Raw genomic sequence first — 18,535 nt, forward strand, 5'->3', positions numbered from 1 at the left:
GTGAAGTGTATTTTTAAAAAATGAGCTTTTTTTCCCCCTGTTTTATTTACATTTGTTTTTTTTTTGTTGTTGTTAGCAATTGCCTATGTGTTGATTGGCAATGGTTTGTATGATGAAGCCATACGACATTTTTCAACCATGCTGCAGGTAAGTTTTCTGCTTGAACCCCTAAAAAAATCACTCTATGGGATTATCCATTACAGCAAAAGCTTTTACTAAACCAGAGATTCAAGTAGGGATTTTTAAACGAGAATAATTATGCTAGGAGAGTAATTATTCTATTAGTTGTTCATTGTTTCTGTATATACGTGCTCTTAAAATTAGCTGACTCAGGATGTTGGTTATTTGGGGAGTATTTTTCTCATCTGTAGAAATAAATTTTTTATGGCACTTCAACCCCCCACAAAAAACCCAAAACAAACCATCTTCAGAAATCTGACCTGTGCAAAACTGAAGTTCCTTTATTTGCCCACTTAGTGTATAGGCTGAGATACTTTACTGTGGGGTTTTTTGGGTGACATTTAGCCTGTTGCCAGCAACATCAGAAAAAAACCTGACAGAGATCTCTTCTTGCTAGTGGCAAGTACCACATTGCTTTCATGATGAGAAATGATTTTGTGTGCTGGGTTTATTCTCCTTTAGTGGCAAGCAATTAATGAATTGAATGTATAAGTAAAATATGATTAATACTTCAGCAGTGGTTTTTTTTCTGTCCAAGGTAAAGAATTCAGAATTTTCTTTTTTGAAGTAGAAGGTAGCCACACTGAAATGCAGTTTTAAATCCTAAAAGCTTCAACTAAATTAGTTTATAGCTAAGAACCTATAACTACCAGAAGCATGGACTTGCTTTTTGATCTAAACTGATTGTAGTAGACAAATGCAAGCTGAAAGTCATACTGTAAATACAAGAATATATATTTTTTAAACTCAAATATCATGTGGCTCATAGTTAAATTGAGTGAAAATGTGGCAATTTACTGGAATTATTTAATGGGAATTATCAGAGGACCAGAATGTTTTCTGTTGGTTGGTTTGGTTGGTTTAGATGTTGAGAGATCTCTTTGTTTTTAATGTTAGGACTGATTTTTTTTGTTTGTTTGTGTGCTTACTTGGTTTTTAACCTTAATAAGAAATAATTTTACTGGATTGATGTAATGTTTCTTTCCTTCTCTTTGCCAAGAAGGGAACTTAATATAAATGAAAATAAGCAAGATAGAGCAACTGTAGAAAGATACTGGGATAAATATGTGTATAGTGGAGTACCCTTGCAATGCACTGATCTCAGTTGAAGTTTATATCATGCTTATGCCTGAAAGGCTGTAAAGTGGTGATAATTGTTCACTCTGGCTTCCATAAGGCAATTTTAAATACATATAAAGTGATTATTAAAACCTGGAACAGAACAAAGCAGCCTTGCTTGGCCACTCTATGAAAAGCAGGGAAGTTACCTGCAGTTGACTTTGCTGGGCTTGGAATCAGCTCAGGTCTGGGAAACTTCCAGCATTGGGGTGCCAGGCAGCTGTTGTTTTGTCAATGAAAAAATTTGCTGTTTCCTGGCAGTTTTCCCAGGTAAGTGGGGCCAGGTCTGTGCTGCAAACTTTGCTTGCACAGCTGGTTTGGTTGCAGGTGTGAAGATGGAGGCTTGGATCCTGACTGCCTTGGCATTGGTGGGCCAAAAAAATCAGTTTGGCTACTATAATTCTTCAAATTTGGATGAGAAGCCACAGCTGACATTGAACAAGAAGTAGTTTAATTTTTTAAGAGATGTATCCCTTTAAGTGCCTGAGTTGGAAAGCCACAAAGTGAAGTCTAACCCAGGGAAAGTTTCCTTGAATTTTGTGGAAGTGTTTTGGCAGAATACCTCTGATTCTGGTTGCTGTCTGAGTACAAATTTCACCAGGATATCACAATTTCCTGCTTCCTGATTTTAAATCTTAAATTTAGATTATGAGCAAAACAGGCTTTGAATGGCTGAATTGTGTTTGTTTATTATCACTTCAGGGTTGTTTGACAAAAGAAATGATGCAATTACCAGTTAGGTTACAAGTAATGAAGTTTGGACAACAGACTGTACTAATGTGCACTGATCTTTAGGTAGGTGGTCACTGATGCTTTAACTGCACTTTGTTTTGCTCATTTCCCAGACAAACATTCCAGAACAATGCCAGTAAATTAAACTGGAAGTGGTGAGCATGGGAAAGTATGCACTGAAATACAATGGTTTTACCTCACAGCTGTGACTGTTCATTGCTTCTGCTTAAGATCAGCAAGAATTAAATAAGTGTTGAAGAAAGATACCTTAAAAAAAAACCAAAACACAGCCAAACACAACTGATGATTGTATTAATTTTTAAATCTTAACAGGAAGAACCAGAGCTGGTTAGTGCAATATATGGACGAGGGATAGCATATGGAAAAAAAGGACTGCATGTGAGTACAGAATTATTTAAATTGACATCTGACTGAATTATTTGAACCCAGACTATAAGAAGGCTTCTAACAGGAGGAGCTAGATTGACTAGAAGGTGATGGGTACATCCCAAAATCTGTCCTGCTATAAAGATGTGTCTGTCCCTTGGCAGGTCCTCCAAAATAGAGGGGGATCTCATGGATTGAACTTTTCCAGCAAATATGAACATTTGCCCTGTGGGATTTGGGAAATAAATAAAGCAGCATGAGGCAAGGGTGCCAAAGGAGAATATAGGGTGGATAATCAGTTGGGTGTGGTGGACAGAGAGCCACAGACACTCAAAAGTTATCTGAAAAGATCACAGGCACTGTCTTGCCTCTGAGATGCAGGTTTATGAAATCCCACTGAATTTTTTACCACATTAAAAATTGGAGAATTAAAAAGTCAGCAGTTTGGAAGCATTGTCAACTCTTGCAATCCAGTAGGCTTGATATTGCTTCTTGCTTGCCTGTGACTCTGGGGGTCTATACTACCTTGAATTTGTTCAAAATAATTAAAAATTAAATTACTTAGTTATAGTTAGTTACTACTAGTTACAGTCACTACTCAAATTATTCCCAGAGCAAAAAAAATTCAACAGGAGGCTGTGGTCCTTGTAGTTGGAGTTTGTGGCTTAATGATTAGTGATTACAGGCTTGCTGGAGTTCCAGAAGAAAGAATAATTGAATAGTTCTTTGAAGATCTCCTTTGTGAAGAATCTTGCTGACAAGAGCTTGAAGTCCTTCATATTTCTAACTTTTTAACACCAGAGTTTGTTTTCTTAGTTTGGCTGGATGTTTAGACAGATCCACTTCATAAAAGTTTCTGTGAGCAGCACTTTGAAAACACAAAAATGATGTTAAGCACATGCAAAATTTCTTTGCATTGCAAAACAAGATCAATGATCCTATTGCACATCTTGCCATGTACCAGTTTGTTGGTTTTTTTTCCCAATTCAGTAACTGCTTCCATCCTTCAATTTATTGGGGCAATATAAAAATTTAGATAGGTAAAATGCATCCCAATTAAGTTGGATTAAGTTACAGACAACACTGATGAAAACACTGGTGGGTGGTAGGATGCAGGTGTGTCTTTTGAGCCCTCTTTGCTGCCAGGAAAGGTACTTAAGGAGGTGTCAGCTTAATAATTAGTCAGTTATGTTGTTAAATTATTAGCACAAAGACATATACAAGCTGACATGTTGAATTTTCAAGTGTTTTAGCAGGCAGGTGCTTTTGTGGATTTTTTTCCAGCTATTTGTATTAATGTTACAAAGGAAAGGTGTTAACTGATGCAATTTAAGAAACTTTGTCTGCTTGTCTTTAAGTCTGAGAGCATTATTACTCTTAACTGTTGCTTACCTGATTTATTTTTCTCTTTTTCAGGATATGAAGAATGCTGAGCTTGCTCTGTTTGAGCTGAGCAGAGTGATAAGTCTGGAACCAGATCATCCTGAAGTATTTGAACAGCGAGCAGAAGTGAGCATTTTTTTCTCTTGTTTTTTTGGAGAGCCTAAAATTCCACAATGTTTTCAAGTATTTCTTTACTGATTTAATGACTAAAGCTCTTATCTGTGTTTTTCTGTGAAAAGTCCTTCTTTCTTTTAAAATACCTGTATTTACTCCCAAGCAGGGTAATTTGTGGAATGTTTATCTGTAAAATGACAGATCATGGGGAGTTACTGCAGCCAATAGAATAGAAAGTATCATGTGTAAATGGTTAGGTTTTGACATGGTATTTTACAAGATTGTGTGGGGTTTTGGGTTTTTTTTTTAGTATAATGAATCAAAATATCAAGTGTCATCTCAGTAAACTTATTGTTAGGACTAATTGGTAAAATGCCAAACTTGTAAAGAAGGAGTTTTTAATCAAACATTTTAGCTTTATATTTTTGCATGCAAGTGAAATATCATTCAAATACACAGATATTTTTAATTTTGAAAATCACGTTTTGTTACCTTACAGAAACTGGATTTCAAGAAGCAGATTTGTAGACAAACCAAAAGCATAAATATTTCTAGAAGTCAACATACCATGTAATAATAACTGCCATAATGTGAAATGTTAATTCACAATTTGCATTATTTTCATGATTTTATAATACCTTTAGAAATAATCTTGATGTAAAGCAGTGAAAGGCATTCAAATGCTGGGCAAATAGACTTAATTTCTGTTGGGGAATATTTTTATTTTAGAAGCCTTATGAGATTAATTGTATTTTCAACTGAATGTGTTGAGGTAACTTGAAATAGAATATTTTGCTCTGGCTGACTTGTTTTTATTTGGGCTATAGATGCTAGATTTCTGCAAATGTTATTGGTGATATTAGTATACACTGTTTTGGGGGGAGTAATTCTTTCATATTTTCCCTTTCATAGGTGTTTAGAAGCAATAAATACTGACATTTAAAGTAGAATTTTCCATCCTCTTCTAGCAAACACAGTTACTCTGTTACAGCTGGACATAAAAAGGAGTAACCTTCATATTTCTAAAATAAATCTGGTTGTTCTAAACTCTGTTTTGGTTTTATACTCTTAGATATTGTCCCCACTGGGACGAATCAGTGAAGCATTGTCTGATCTCACCAGAGCTATTCAGCTGCAGCCATCAGCAAGGCTCTACAGGCACAGGGGAACTCTTTACTTCATATCTGAGGTTAGTGGATTTGGGGGGATTTTGTTTGGTTTTGGCTGTGTGGATGTTGCTGATTATTTTGTTGCTCCTGCCAGTTGTTACTTTTCTTCAAGAGGTTCTTTCCTATTTAAATTAAAATGAAAATAACAAAAGCCCTGGATTTCTTGTAATTGACTTTCTGGTAGTTGAGATTTATTCTTCAAGTATTTCATCTGCAAATCTGTTTAATGCAGAGAGTTAGAGGGCAAATACCTTGTGTGCACATCTCAGAGTGTTTGGTCTGAGGAGTAGAATGTGGATGAATAATTTGACTTGATTTATAACTTGCAGCTGCATTTAAATAGTTTTTTTAATCCCACTCTAAAGAGGAAAACAGTCATGACCAAGGTAGTAACTGCCCTATAAACTTAAAAAACCCCCAAACACAGAGCTCAACAAATAAAAACCCTATAAAAATGCAAACATCCTATTTTGCTGTGTAATCTGTGTGTGTTGGTTTTACACTGCAATGTAAAACAGGTAATAAAGATTGTGTGAATGCTAAATAGCTGCTTTTCTATTTTTTTTCTTCTAATTTCACTGTTTACAACTCTTAATCCATTTATTTTACTATGTTTTTATGTAGCACTTTCTGCAAAAGTTCTAAGTATGTTGTGCACTCTTTGATATTCTGACTGGCAGGTAACAATTGTTGCTGCTTAGCCCTCAGACTGACTTCAAATATTTACACAAACCTGTAATTTACCTTTATGAAAATAAGATTATGTGTTCCTCTTTATTTGTATGCTTTAATCCCAGGATTATGCAATGGCCCATGAGGATTTTCAGCACTCTCTGGAACTGAACAAAAATCAGCCTATAGCTATGCTTTATAAAGGCTTAACCTTTTTTCACAGAGGACTTCTGAAGGTAAAGCTGTGTTAAATAATAATTCATGTAGCACTCTCTTTTAAGTTAATAAAATAGAAATATAGCTGTTGGTATATTTATATTTTCTCACATAAGGAAGACTTTTTGAGGCAAAAGAGTGCAAGCAAAATGAAATGTTTGTATTTGGCACCACATCTAACATTTGTAAGGTTATATTCAAAATTTCTTTCCATGAAGTGAAGACTCCCTAGGTTTTGTCAATGGAAAAGGGATGAAGAGGAAAATATTTTAAAATTTTTCCTCAGATGAGCTAGCAGGTGATCAAGGAAACTGCTGATAGAGAGCCCTGCATTTTTGCATGAGTATTCCAGTTATGTTGATTCTGAAATAATCATATCTAAATTTTTAATTTTTAAACTTTTTTAAATTTTAAAATGGTGCAGGTCTATCACAGTTGCTTCCTCATAAAGTCAGTGGGGAATAAGTTCTTTCCATGATACTTTTAATGTTTCACCATTTTCTGATTCTCAAACTCCCTGTCTTTTAGTTGTGGTAAAATTACACCTGTTTCTTGCTTATACAGTGTTCAGAGATACTGCTGCAGGTTTTTCTGAGTGGAGAGTAATGAGACAAGTTGTCTGAAATTCTCAGTTTGGGGATGGAACTGTGTGATCCCTAAATTCATAGAATCCTAGAATTGGCTGGGTTGGAAGGGACCTCAGAGCTCATCAAGTCCAACCCTTGATCCACTCCCGCTGCAGTTCCCAGCCCATGGCACTGAGTGCCACATCCAGGCTCTTTTGAAATATCTCCAGGGATGGAGAATCCACCCCTTCCCTGGGCAGCCCATTCCAATGGCTGAGCACCCTCTCTGCAAAGAAATTCTTTCTCATGTCCAACCTAACCCTCCCCTGGCACAACTTGAGACCTCTTGTGCCCTCTTGTCTTGCTGAGAGTTGCCTGGGAAAAGAGCCCAACCCCCCCCTGGCTCCAACCTCCTTTCAGGGAGTTGGAGAGAGTGATGAGGTCTCCCCTGAGCCTCCTCTTCTCCAGCCTCAACACCCCCAGCTCCCTCAGCCCTTCCTCACAGGACTTGTGCTGGATCCCTTCCCAGCCTCCTTGCTCTTCTCTGGACCTGCTCCAGCACCTCAATCTCCTTCCTGAGCTGAGGGGCCCAGAACTGGACACAGGACTCAAGCTGTGGCCTCCCCAGGGCTGAGCACAGGGGCAGAATCCCTTCCCTGGACCTGCTGGCCACGCTGTTCCTGAGCCAGCCCAGGATGCCATTGGCCTTCTTGGCCACCTGGGCACACTGCTGGCTCATGGTCACCTTCCTGGCAATCCAGACTCCCAGGTCCCTCTCTGTCTGGCTGCTCTCAGCCACTCTGTGCCCAGCCTGGAGCTCCCCATGGGGTTGTTGTGGCCAAAGTGCAGGACCCGGCACTTGGAATGTTGAACCTCATCCCCTTGGGATCAGCCCAACTCTCCAGTCTGTCCAGGTCCCTCTGCAGAGCCCTCCTGCCTTCCAGCTGATCCACACTCCCCCCAGCTTGGTGTCATCTGCGAAATTACAACAGAATGGAATTATTTTGGGGGATCCAGGAAGGGCTGTGTGAAGACATCTTGACAGAACCTCAAGACCTCCCAGATCTCCTGAGTTTCAGCTTAGTAGCTTTCATAGAAAATCACTGCACTTTTTTTCTTTTTTTTTTTTTTCTTTTACTGAACAGGCTACTTCTCCATTTTTTGAGTACCCCAGATGGTGTTTTTTCCACAACTCTCAGTGTATGCTCTGAGAGCTTCAGACTGTCAGTGAACTTTCTGTGTGTATCTTAATGCACTCAGATGATTTACTTTCAGATAGTAATCTGGTTTAATGTCTGATTTTTTTTTTTTGGTGTAGGCAGCAGAGAACCCAGAAAGTGAGGGTGGAAATATAAGTGGCAAGGTTAAATACTGTCTCAGTTGGCAAAACAAGCAATATTTTCTATCTGATGTGCAGATCAGCACTTTTCTGCATCACCACCACCTCCACCTCCTTCCTCCCAGTTTCTTTTCTCAGATGGAGACTCTTCCATCCCAAATATTCAAGTTCTGAGAGATGGTGACTGGATGGCTTTTCATCCATAGATAGACCTTGGCTTTCAGTCAGGTTCAAAGTGCCTCTTGGAGGAGGACTATACACATCATTTGTTAAGTTTTGAGGCTTGGGCTGAGGGTAGCAGAGGGTTTGTTCTTGAGACTTAAAATTATTTGATTTTTAAATCAGCTGGAGGACATGAGCCTATCAGTAATGGTAGGTGATGATCTTATATTTTTGTGCTCACAATATATTTAATAGATTTCTGAACAAGAATCTCTAATTTTATCAGATACTAATAAATCTTTCCTCACAGCACTGAATTTCTTGCACTGTGGCCTTCCTGGTACTTTTCAAGCATTCCTTTACAATATAAAGTAGCTGAATATTCCATCCTTAATGCTAAATCTCACTACTGCATTTCCCAATTTATATAGCCACTCCAGTTATAAAACCTGAGCTCTTAATCAAATCCCTTACAGAGGAAGATTTCTTTGGGCAGGTGCATGTAATTACTTCTAACAATTTTATTTTTATTACATTGTATTCCTCACAGCAGCAGAGGATGCAGCTGTGTGAAGATGATAGCTTGCTTTGTAATCCCTCAAGAGAGTGTTTGCCACCTGTACAACTAATACAGAACTTAATAAAGCAATGAAAGGCAAAATACAGATCTGAAGGAGCCTTTTGGGCTGCAAAAATTAGGTGTATTGTGAATGAAGAAGGAAGACTGTGAGGAAAGACTTTTTTTTTTTACTAGAGACCAGATTTTTGAAAGCAATCTCTGAATTCTATGAAAATGATAAAAGAATCACTAAATCCCATAGCATCTTAGGAAAAGGAATTCCAGCTAAATCTGTCATAAACCATGACAGATTGGTTTAGACAACTATAAAGTATGGTTTAGTATTTCATTTGGTATATGCTGCTTATTATTCAATATATTTTATTATAAATTCATGTCTTATTTGTTTCTTCCGAAGACTTGATGAGTAAATAGAAATCCATGCTTAGTAACTACTGAGGATGCTCAAATGAAATGAATCCTGTAAGTGAAAAAAAAAATTCTGTTGGTGTCTTTTTGTAGGAAGCCATTGAGTCATTCAAAGAAGCTCTGAGGCAGAAAGCAGACTTCATAGATGCATATAAAAGTCTGGGGCAAGCCTACAGGTAATTGCATTCAGAAATAATTTTAAAGTTTTAAATAATTTTAAAATTTTCTATCTGAGCTCTTTAAAATGCACTTTTTAAGTTTTATGCTTTTGTTACAGAGATTGATAACAGTGTCAATTATCTATGTTTTGTTATTTTTTCTTTTGTGGGCTTATCTCTTATTTACCACAGTATCTAAATTCTCAACTCAGTTCTGAACTCATTCTTGCTTTCTTCTACATCAAATAAGTGTCAAATGGAAGGCATAAAATACCTTTTAAAGAATTCTTGTTATAATGGAAGCAGACAACTCATAGTTTTGATTTGTCCTTCTGTACATCACAAGTTACAGCATTTTACCTTTTAATTCCTGCTTCAAATTTAGTGACTTCAGCATTCATGCATTCATTTGAAACTAGAGACCTCAGGTTAATCACTGTGCTGTCTAAAAATTCTTTTTTGGCAAATGTATTTAAAACTAGTAAATTTTTTCCCTCTAGCATTGCTTTTGTTTAGATTACTTTCCCCTAATATACATTTCATGTGGAGAGAATTTCATTATCTGAAACTAAAAAAAAAAATTAGTGTACTGGATTTAAAAAAAAAAACTAAAGAAAAATTAAGTTGTGCACTATTCCTAGTTTGGGTTTTTTCATGATAATTTCTCTGGCTATTTTTTAGTAAAAGCTGTCCTGCACAATGAGTAATTCTTGTCAGTATGCTTTGGGTTAATTTCAGCATGCAAACTCCATACGTTTTCTTCTTATTCAGCATTTAAATACTTAGTGTATTTCTTGAAAAGTGTTTATTTTTAGTTTAGGAACTAAAAATACCTGTCATATATGATGTCACATATCATTTATTCTGCTGGGAACTGTAAAGATTTATTTCCTTGTGGGGCTGTGGTTCAGAGAGCACCTTCCTGGGAGTGAAAACCTCTGTGCCACTCTTCCTTTGTTATCACTGAATAAAAGTTGCAGTAACACTGCTTTTGGTAAAGGAATTTTCAGACAACTTTGAGCAAATAATTTCACTGACCCTGTTACTTTCTCTGTTCTTCACTTTCCACTTCATGGAATCTTCTAGAGAACTTGGCAACTTTGATGCTGCTACAGAGAGCTTCCAGAAGGCTTTGCTGCTAAATCAGAATCATGTTCAGACCTTACAGCTCAAAGGAATGATGCTGTATCATCATGGCAGCTTAGATGAAGCACTGAAGAATTTTAAGGTAAGCAAGCTCCAAGTAAATAAAAAATGTTTTAACAAGGAGCAGCATTCAACAAGTGCAATAAGACAAAAGTCTTCATTCTCAATGTCTGTGTGCATTGGAACCAAAATTGGTTGGGTTTTTTTTTTTTTTTGTGAAGTTTGCCTTAAAAGATGTATAAAACCCTACAGTTTTTAACAGAATAGAGTATTGCTAAAACTAAAATAATTCCTGTAACTTCATGAATTTCTAAAACCAAACCCTGGCTGAAGTGTTTTATCTGGTTTTCTTTAAACTGGTAATTGTGTTCATGCTAAAATGCCACTTGGAGTTGAAACCTGAATAATTTTTCATATTTCAGAAGAAGGAGTGTAGTCTTTTTTGGAATTTTAAGATTAAAGTAAGCAAATGTAAGGTGTTTTCTTTATACTGAAAAATTGACAAGAGGTTGTGATTCATTGAGGCTGTAAAAATGCAGGTGTTTCCCCAGGTAAACAAAATCTGACCTCTCCCCATGAGCATTAAATGATGGCCTCAATTTCTTGGCAGAACAGTAAAGGCAACAATTAATCATATTTCCATATCCTTAAAAAAAGGAATGAAATAAGTTATGGAAACAATTTTATCCCTTTTTCTGAATGTGTGTGTGTGTGTGCTCCCCCCCAAGGAGAGCACTTCATGGGCATGATCACACATTCACCTTCTGTGACACAGTTTGTAGGTACTGGTGTTTGTGAAAAGTTATCTCATCTTTTAAGAGAAATGCTCTTCTAAAGACATGAAGTTGCTAGAAGAATCAGAGCATTAATTCTTGAATGATAAACATGAATTTTATCTGTGTTCTGCATACAGGAAATAGTTGGCTAATGTAATGAAGTGTGAGCTAGAGGAGATATGGATGAAAGAAATGGCACAATTATATATATAATATATATAATTATACATATATATGATATAATAATATGTGTATATATAATATATATGTATATATATGTTGAACTAGCCAAAAGTCTTGCTACTAAAATTGCCAGGAGTATCTTTTGTCTCATTTCATTCAACTCAAGTAGATGTTTCTGTAGTGTTAATATCATTAGAGCAGACATAATCTATTTTCATAACAAAGGGTGATCAAAAGCATATTTGCACTGGCAGTTCCTTTTTATTTTTTTTTTTTTTCCCTTTCATGAAGCTGAAAATAGTTGTTTCTTACATTTGCTGGCAATTTATATGCTCAGCATCATTTGAAAGAAAACTGTGATGGAAGGTAAAATTATTCATGGACTCTTCTGACCTAACAGGCTCTGTTTATTTGAAGATATTCTTTCTTTCTCTTGATTTATGGGTTCTTTGTTCTCTTAATCTCCTAGAGGTGTCTGCAGCTAGAACCATACAATGAAGTATGTCAGTACATGAAGGGTCTCAGCCATGTTGCCATGGGACAGTTTTATGAAGGCATAAAAGCTCAAACTAAAGTTATGTTAAATGATCCCCTACCTGGGCAGAAGGCCAGCCCAGAATATCTCAAAGTAAAATACCTCCGAGGTAAGCTGGAATTGTTTGTCTTTTTAAAGATTTTCTTAAATCCTTTGAGAACCCTGAAAGTGCAAGGGTTTCACAGAAACCACCCTACAGTCTCATGGGCACTGTTAAAAAAAGGTCTATACTGATTCTCATCTGCTCATGCAGCTAAAAACAGGTCCCACAAATGAACTATAAATTTTTGAGTAATGGTAAAGTGTGATACTTAGTTGAAATACTCTTATTTCTTTAATGGAATTTAACTAATAACAAAATGAAATTGTCTAAGAGTAATGCCTTAATAAAGTCCTGTTAGATAACTGACAAACATATAATCTGATTTTTGTTTTTATGTAGTTACACAAGTAGACTGATTATGCAAACAGTATTTAATGTGATTTCTTCCCACCAGAGTATTCTAGATACTTGCATGCCCATTTGGATACTCCTCTTACAGAGTATAATATTGATATAGATCTTCCTGGAAATTTCAAGGACCACTGGGCAAAAAACCTTCCTTTTCTTATAGAAAATTATGAAGAACAGCCAGGGTTACAGCCACATATAAAGTGAGTAATTTTTTTTAAAAAGCCTACTCCAAATGTGAATTTTTTTCAGTTCAGCTTTTGAAGTGCTCTTCTGAAGCATTATGAATGAAACTTAGGATTATTTTCTTCCCTTCTGTGTTCACATAACCAACAATATTCATATAATGTTTCATATTCTATGCCCTTACTAAGTGGTTTTTTTTCATGCAATTAATGTTAAGAAGTTGTGAAGTTGGAGATGGTCAGTATAGTGATCCCTAGCACCCTTATTAGAGTTCCTTGCTGTATGTTCTTGTTATAAGTGTGATTTTCCAGATACTTAGAGATTTTTGGAGGCATCTGGGGTTCACTGGGAAAAAAATATTCTCTGGAGTAATTTAGATAACCAATATTTTAGGAGGAGGGTGACTCCAGTTAACAAACCAGGGCATTTGATTAAAACAGGCTTCAGCCAATTTCTCTTGCTGTAAACTTAATTTCTAGATGTGTTGTCAAGTATTCACTTTATCTGTGTAAAAAATTGCAAAGTTAAAATTTCATGGCTTCTGGATATATGGCCTGGAGTCTCCCTTTTTAACACAAGAAGCTTTTATAGAATTAAAGAAGTAACAGAGCATGGCTTCCAGTTTCTTACACATTTTCTTTCCTTGGTGTTGAAGAGAGTGAAACATTGAAGGATAATTTATTCTCTGTGGATTTTATTTAGTAGCACTTATTATGAGCAAGTCTGAAAGTAAAAGGCTGGTTCTGACAGTAATGAATTTATGCTATTTTATGTTATTTTATTTATGCTACTTCAGACCAGGATTTAATTTGAAAAACAGAGTGTAACTGCTGTGGCCTATGTATGTCCAGTGGGGTTCTTGGAAGAATGAGTGTTCTTTATGCTGCTTTTAGGTATTTCTCACACAAATGGTATTGATTATCAGACAAACAGATCTATGTTTTACAACTTCCAGGACTTTTGTTGCCAACTTATGTCTGATGCATGTTTTTCTCCTCTGTAAGAGATGTGTTATTTCAGAATTTTGAAAGCTATAAGCCTGATGTGCAAGAACTCATATGTGCAGCTGATCATCTGGGTTCCATGATGCAGTATGAGACACCAGGATTTCTTCCAAATAAAAGAATACATAGAGGTATACTGAAAAATCTGTAAATTTGAGTGGAAAAAATAAATAAATCAATGTGGTGATAATTGAATGCTATACCTTTGCTACCTGCAAATTAGTTTTTATTCTTCTGTTCCTTTCAAATCAGATAAAAAGTTTAAAATGAAAGTGTCAGTAGTTTCCTGACCTATTTGGGGACTGGAAATTAAGATCTCTCAGGATTTATTGATGCTGACAGTTCTTTCCCTATAAATACATCAATTTCCTGCTTTGTTTTTTCCCACCTGTCGAAAACCAAGTGTTTGCCTCTAAAGGTTTTGTTTGTTTTTTGTCCTATTCTCCTCTTTTCTGCCCTCCCAGCAATGGGATTGGCCACTCTGGAAGTCATGCAGGCTGTGCAGAGGACTTGGGCAAACTCCAAGGTTCGGATGAATGGGAAAACCAGGCTGATGCAGTGGAGAGATATGTTTGATATTGCTGTCAAGTGGAGAAGGTAAAGAAATAAATAAAAAAAAAAAAATAAAAGAGAACAAGACCTGCTAATGGTTGTAATAGTGTTAACCAAGTTAACCAGTTAACCAAGGGGCTGAAGAGAAAATAAGAACACTTGCTACCACTCTGTAACTGGAAAGTATTCCCATAAGAGATAAGGATGGTTTAAGTACCAAGAGTTCACTTCTGAAAATATTCCATTTTTCTTCTTTTTCTCAGAAGAAAGAGTTGGAAATAGCATTTTTCAAAGCTGTGAAAGACCTTAGGATACATTGCAGCTTAGGGTAACAAAAGCAACCAGTTGCAAGCTCCAACAACGTGGAATATTCATGACTTGGGTTTTTTCTTAGGAAAATTGCACATCCATTAAAATAAAGTTGATTTTTTGTGATCTGTGAATTCTACCTTTTCCCTACAGTTGCTGGATGAACAAAGCTTAATTAAAAATACTACATGGAGTGAAATGTTAATGTTAATGTCCTCTGTCTTTGCAGGATAGCTGATCCTGACCAGCCTGTGCTTTGGTTGGACCAAATGCCTGCCCGGAGCCTTAGCAGAGGTTTCAATAATCACATTAACTTAATCAGGTAGGAGAGTTTTACCATACAGCCTTCTCCCTCACTCTAGAGGATGTTGTACCAAAATTTACTGGCTGTTCATGAAACAGCAGATTACATTATTGAATTTTCATGTGCTTGTTGTCTTGTTTCAATGTTTATTTTGCATTTTGCAATGGAACAGGGGGGGGTTTGTGCACTTCAAATTGTCCCTTGTGACATTTCCTTTTTCTCCTGAATTTCAGTTGTTCAACTGATCTGACTAGGATCCAGAGGATGTGTTTTTTTTAATGTGTTTAATTGCCAAGTGACCTTAATTGTACAAATAAGATTAAGTTAATCACAGTTGCAACTTGTACAAATGCTGCCACAAAAATAGTGGCAGCAGTAAGGAAACAGTGCTGTCCTTTTAGCTTTAATACCAATTTACAATAGCAAGGAAAAACAGTTCTTGTAGTTGTTTTCAAAGTAGGCCAAAGTAAAGAGAAGAAAGACAAGTAATCTGTAAAATTTTCACTTTGGAACAAGGGTAAAATTTAACATTCAACCACTGTTGTACGTTCCATCTTCTCCCATGCTGCAAGACTCAGAGCTGTAGCTGATGACAGTGCTGCCTCCCATGAAGTGGCAGAGGTGTGAGAGACTCAGTGTGGCAGCATCACTGTCAATCACAGGAGCAGAGTGTGTTTGTGTAAGTAAATTTGTAGCCAGGTTTCATCCTACTCCTTCCCATCCATGGGATGTAGTCAGCCTTGGATCTGTCTTTCTGCTTTTTGTATCTATTTGGGTTTTTTTGGTTGGTTTGGTTGTTTTTTTTTTTGGTTTTTTTTTTTGGTGTGCTCTGGAACAAGGAGGTTAAGGGAAGCAAAGGCTTCTCAGGAATTTCAGGCAGAGAAAAATTCCAGTGCAGCATTAAACTCCATACAGATCAGTAGCTGTCTGGCAGGACATGCTGTTCCTCATCAGTCTTAGGCTCAAGCTTCTGTCTTTCTTCAAGGCAAGTGTTCAATTTGATCTTCAAGCTCTGTCCATCTTTTCTAACACATGATGCAGCAGAAACCACCACTCTCTGTACTCTGAGACAAGGATGTTCCACACTTCATCTGTTTCTTCTGTTTCTTCCTGGTACTGTTTTAAAGGGAAGAGGAAAAACTTAATTTCTAGGTGTGACCTGGGGAATTGTGTCCCTGGGTAGGATCTCTGTATCAGCAGCTCTCTTTTTCACTGCCCAAAGTTCTTGACTTGTTTTTCTCTCATCAGAGAATGCCAGCAAAAACCATGACTTACTGGTCCAGTGGTTTTGCTGATTTCATAGAAAATGGAAATAAGCTTCATCAACATTCAGCAGGACAGGCCCACAGTGACTCTAATTCTAATTTTTGTTTTTACATCAGCCTTGATTTTCAGGGATCTCACTGGCAGTTAGATCCCCCTTTTCTGATTGCTAGATAGGGGTTCTCTGAAAATTATGGATTTGGCACTTTTTGAGGAGGAACAATAGATCTGAAGCATTCCAAATACTGTTGTCTGAAGAGCTAATGGTACTTTAGAGCTGCATGGTGACTGCATACTTTTTGATTTTAGAAAAGCACACATTTTGATCATTCTGCATCCCCAGTAAAAGCTGCTTCCACTTTCCAATAGTGATTTGTTTCTGCTTTTGGAATCCCTCCCTGTGATTTCACGTGAGGTGAGGGTTAAAAGAAATTGATATATTAAATGGTAATATACTAATAGGTTTATTTTATTTTTATTTTTGAACCACGTTCAAGTCCATTATGATTTCAAAATGAGTTTGCTCTTAGTGGATTATACAGATCTGTATAATCTTCTTGCATTACTCAACTGCAAAATGGCTGCTGATTGAAAATATTAATAGGCTACAGAGCTAACACCTTTTTTTTTCTAATAATTGAGATAACTTTATGGGCTTTGGACTCTTTTTCAGGAAGTTGTATGTTGCTTTAGATTAGGTTTATGATTTGAAAGTTTTTCTCATCACTTTATGACTCTTAAGTCTGAGCATGGCTACCTGAATCCAGGTGTAACAGTGGATTATTTAGGCTGACAAATGTAATGCTCAGGGGTTATTAAATACACAAAAATATAAACTGTTCAGATAAGTACAACAAGAGCACTTGGGTGTTCTTTTAGTGTTCATATTGGATCTAGTCATGCTGAGCTCAAACTGTCTGGGTTTTGCTTGGTGGATGAACTGTGCACCAGCAATTTCTGGTGTACAAAGATATTAGGAGGAGCTATCTGTTAACTTTTCTATTTTCTCAGAATTCTTTGCACTTAAGTCCATTCTTGTTCAGTGATTCAATGAGTCTTGGCAGGGAGGCACTGGCATTCAGTGACCACTGAATTAAAGTTTCTTTTCCAGAGCAGCAAAATGTTTGGAGAGCAACAAAAACCTATTTTGTTTGGAGTCAATTTGGGGACTTTTCATTAAAGGTATATGAGGAGCATCTTACACTTCCCAACATTTGACAGGCTTCCAGATCTTGATGTTCTCAAGGTGCAAGTATCATCTGTCAGTGCTTTTCCATGGGTCTTACAGATTTACCTCCTTTGTGGCTTGAAGTGGTCAAAGCTCCCAAGTGTCATTTAAAGCAGAGAAAATGTTTTTGCAAGCTGAAGTTATTTTCAGAGGCAAAACACCAATTTCACATCAGCCAAACAGTGATGTTATACTGAATATTCTCATTAAAAAAAATGAAGACACTCTTTGGAACACTGCTACTTTGGAATTCTTGGGGACAGTGTTGTATTAAACAAGTGGAAAGAGTGGGAATGAACAGAAATCACTTCTGGCCACCCACCAGCAGCCTTTTCTTGGTATTACTGCTTCTAGATGTCCTTACAGAGTGACAGGTCTAGGTGAGAGGTATTTTCTGCAATGCCACTAAAGGAAAATCCAGTTTCTTATACTGACAGGTTTCTGCCTGTTGTGCTGATTTTTATTTTAATACAGATGGAAAGTGATGGGACGTACAACAAGGGCAAATCATGGGTTGGGGTTTGTCTTCATCCTTCTGCTTTCCCTGCCTCCCTTTCCTGTGTGCAGAGATGTGGATGTGTTCTCAGTCTGTTCAGTTTTTAAAGACTGCTTCTGGCATTATTTGGAGACAAAACCTCCCATGGGGCTGTTGAGTGAGACATTAGACAGGGACTTAAGCTGCCAAAAATTATTATAAAGGAAAAAAAAAAAAAAAACAAGCTACATGTAGACACCTTCCTGTGATTGACAGTGGTTTTGCTTCCTCAGAGAGAGGTAACATTTGCTTTATAAAATCTTGTTTTGTAGACTGGGAGAAGAGGAAGGAGTCCTACAAATGCAATAATGGTATGTAATTTTTCCTCTCAGTGGTTGTAATCCTAGCAGCTTTCCACCAAGTGTTGAGTGTTGGGTTTGTTTGTTGTTTTTTTTTTTTCCTTAGTAGCCCAAGGGGAAAAAACAAGACCTTTTGATGTTTCTGTTTCATAGTGACTGCTTGTAGCTGTTAGGAGAAAAAGCAAAATTATTTCAATATAGAGGGATGTAGGTGAATGAAGAAAAATATTTGTGGAGTCTCAGAGAAGATCAACATCTGGTTTACAGATATGTGAACTGGAGGGTGTTGGGTCTCAAATCCATGTGCAGATGGAGAATTCCCTCAGAGTTCTGCAGGTGTAAATAACTGTCCAAGAAATAGAATATCCTTGTAGAAATAGATAATTATCATGCAGAGAAGATTTACAGGACACAGGCCCACTGAAAAGGGGGAAATAAACATGAAATTTAGTTTATCAGAGAACACTCATGGAATAGAGATCACTATGGAATCTATATTCAAAATGAGGGGTTCACCTCTTCAGACAAACCTCTCATTCCTTTTATTTATAAACCTTCTGTGGATAAAACTCTGTCAAA

At 36.8% G+C, this 18,535-nt stretch overlaps 1 protein-coding gene across 2 annotated transcripts in view; it reads left to right on the forward strand.

Moving 5' to 3' along the window:
• The window catches only part of TTC13 (tetratricopeptide repeat domain 13), a 37,369-nt gene that overhangs the window by 9,321 nt on the left and 9,513 nt on the right, over window positions 1-18,535 (forward strand). For both annotated transcript variants that reach the window (XM_071738920.1, XM_071738921.1), the window contains exons 4-15: window positions 77-147; window positions 2,365-2,430; window positions 3,835-3,927; window positions 4,988-5,104; window positions 5,882-5,992; window positions 9,121-9,203; window positions 10,272-10,413; window positions 11,760-11,934; window positions 12,323-12,479; window positions 13,467-13,597; window positions 13,931-14,063; window positions 14,557-14,649. In XM_071738920.1, coding sequence (XP_071595021.1) covers window positions 77-147; window positions 2,365-2,430; window positions 3,835-3,927; window positions 4,988-5,104; window positions 5,882-5,992; window positions 9,121-9,203; window positions 10,272-10,413; window positions 11,760-11,934; window positions 12,323-12,479; window positions 13,467-13,597; window positions 13,931-14,063; window positions 14,557-14,649 — 1,372 coding nt within the window. The remainder of the gene's footprint in view (window positions 1-76; window positions 148-2,364; window positions 2,431-3,834; window positions 3,928-4,987; window positions 5,105-5,881; window positions 5,993-9,120; window positions 9,204-10,271; window positions 10,414-11,759; window positions 11,935-12,322; window positions 12,480-13,466; window positions 13,598-13,930; window positions 14,064-14,556; window positions 14,650-18,535) is intronic.

The sequence above is a fragment of the Heliangelus exortis genome, chromosome 3, assembly GCF_036169615.1.
Source record: "Heliangelus exortis chromosome 3, bHelExo1.hap1, whole genome shotgun sequence".
Classification (NCBI taxonomy): domain Eukaryota; kingdom Metazoa; phylum Chordata; class Aves; order Apodiformes; family Trochilidae; genus Heliangelus; species Heliangelus exortis.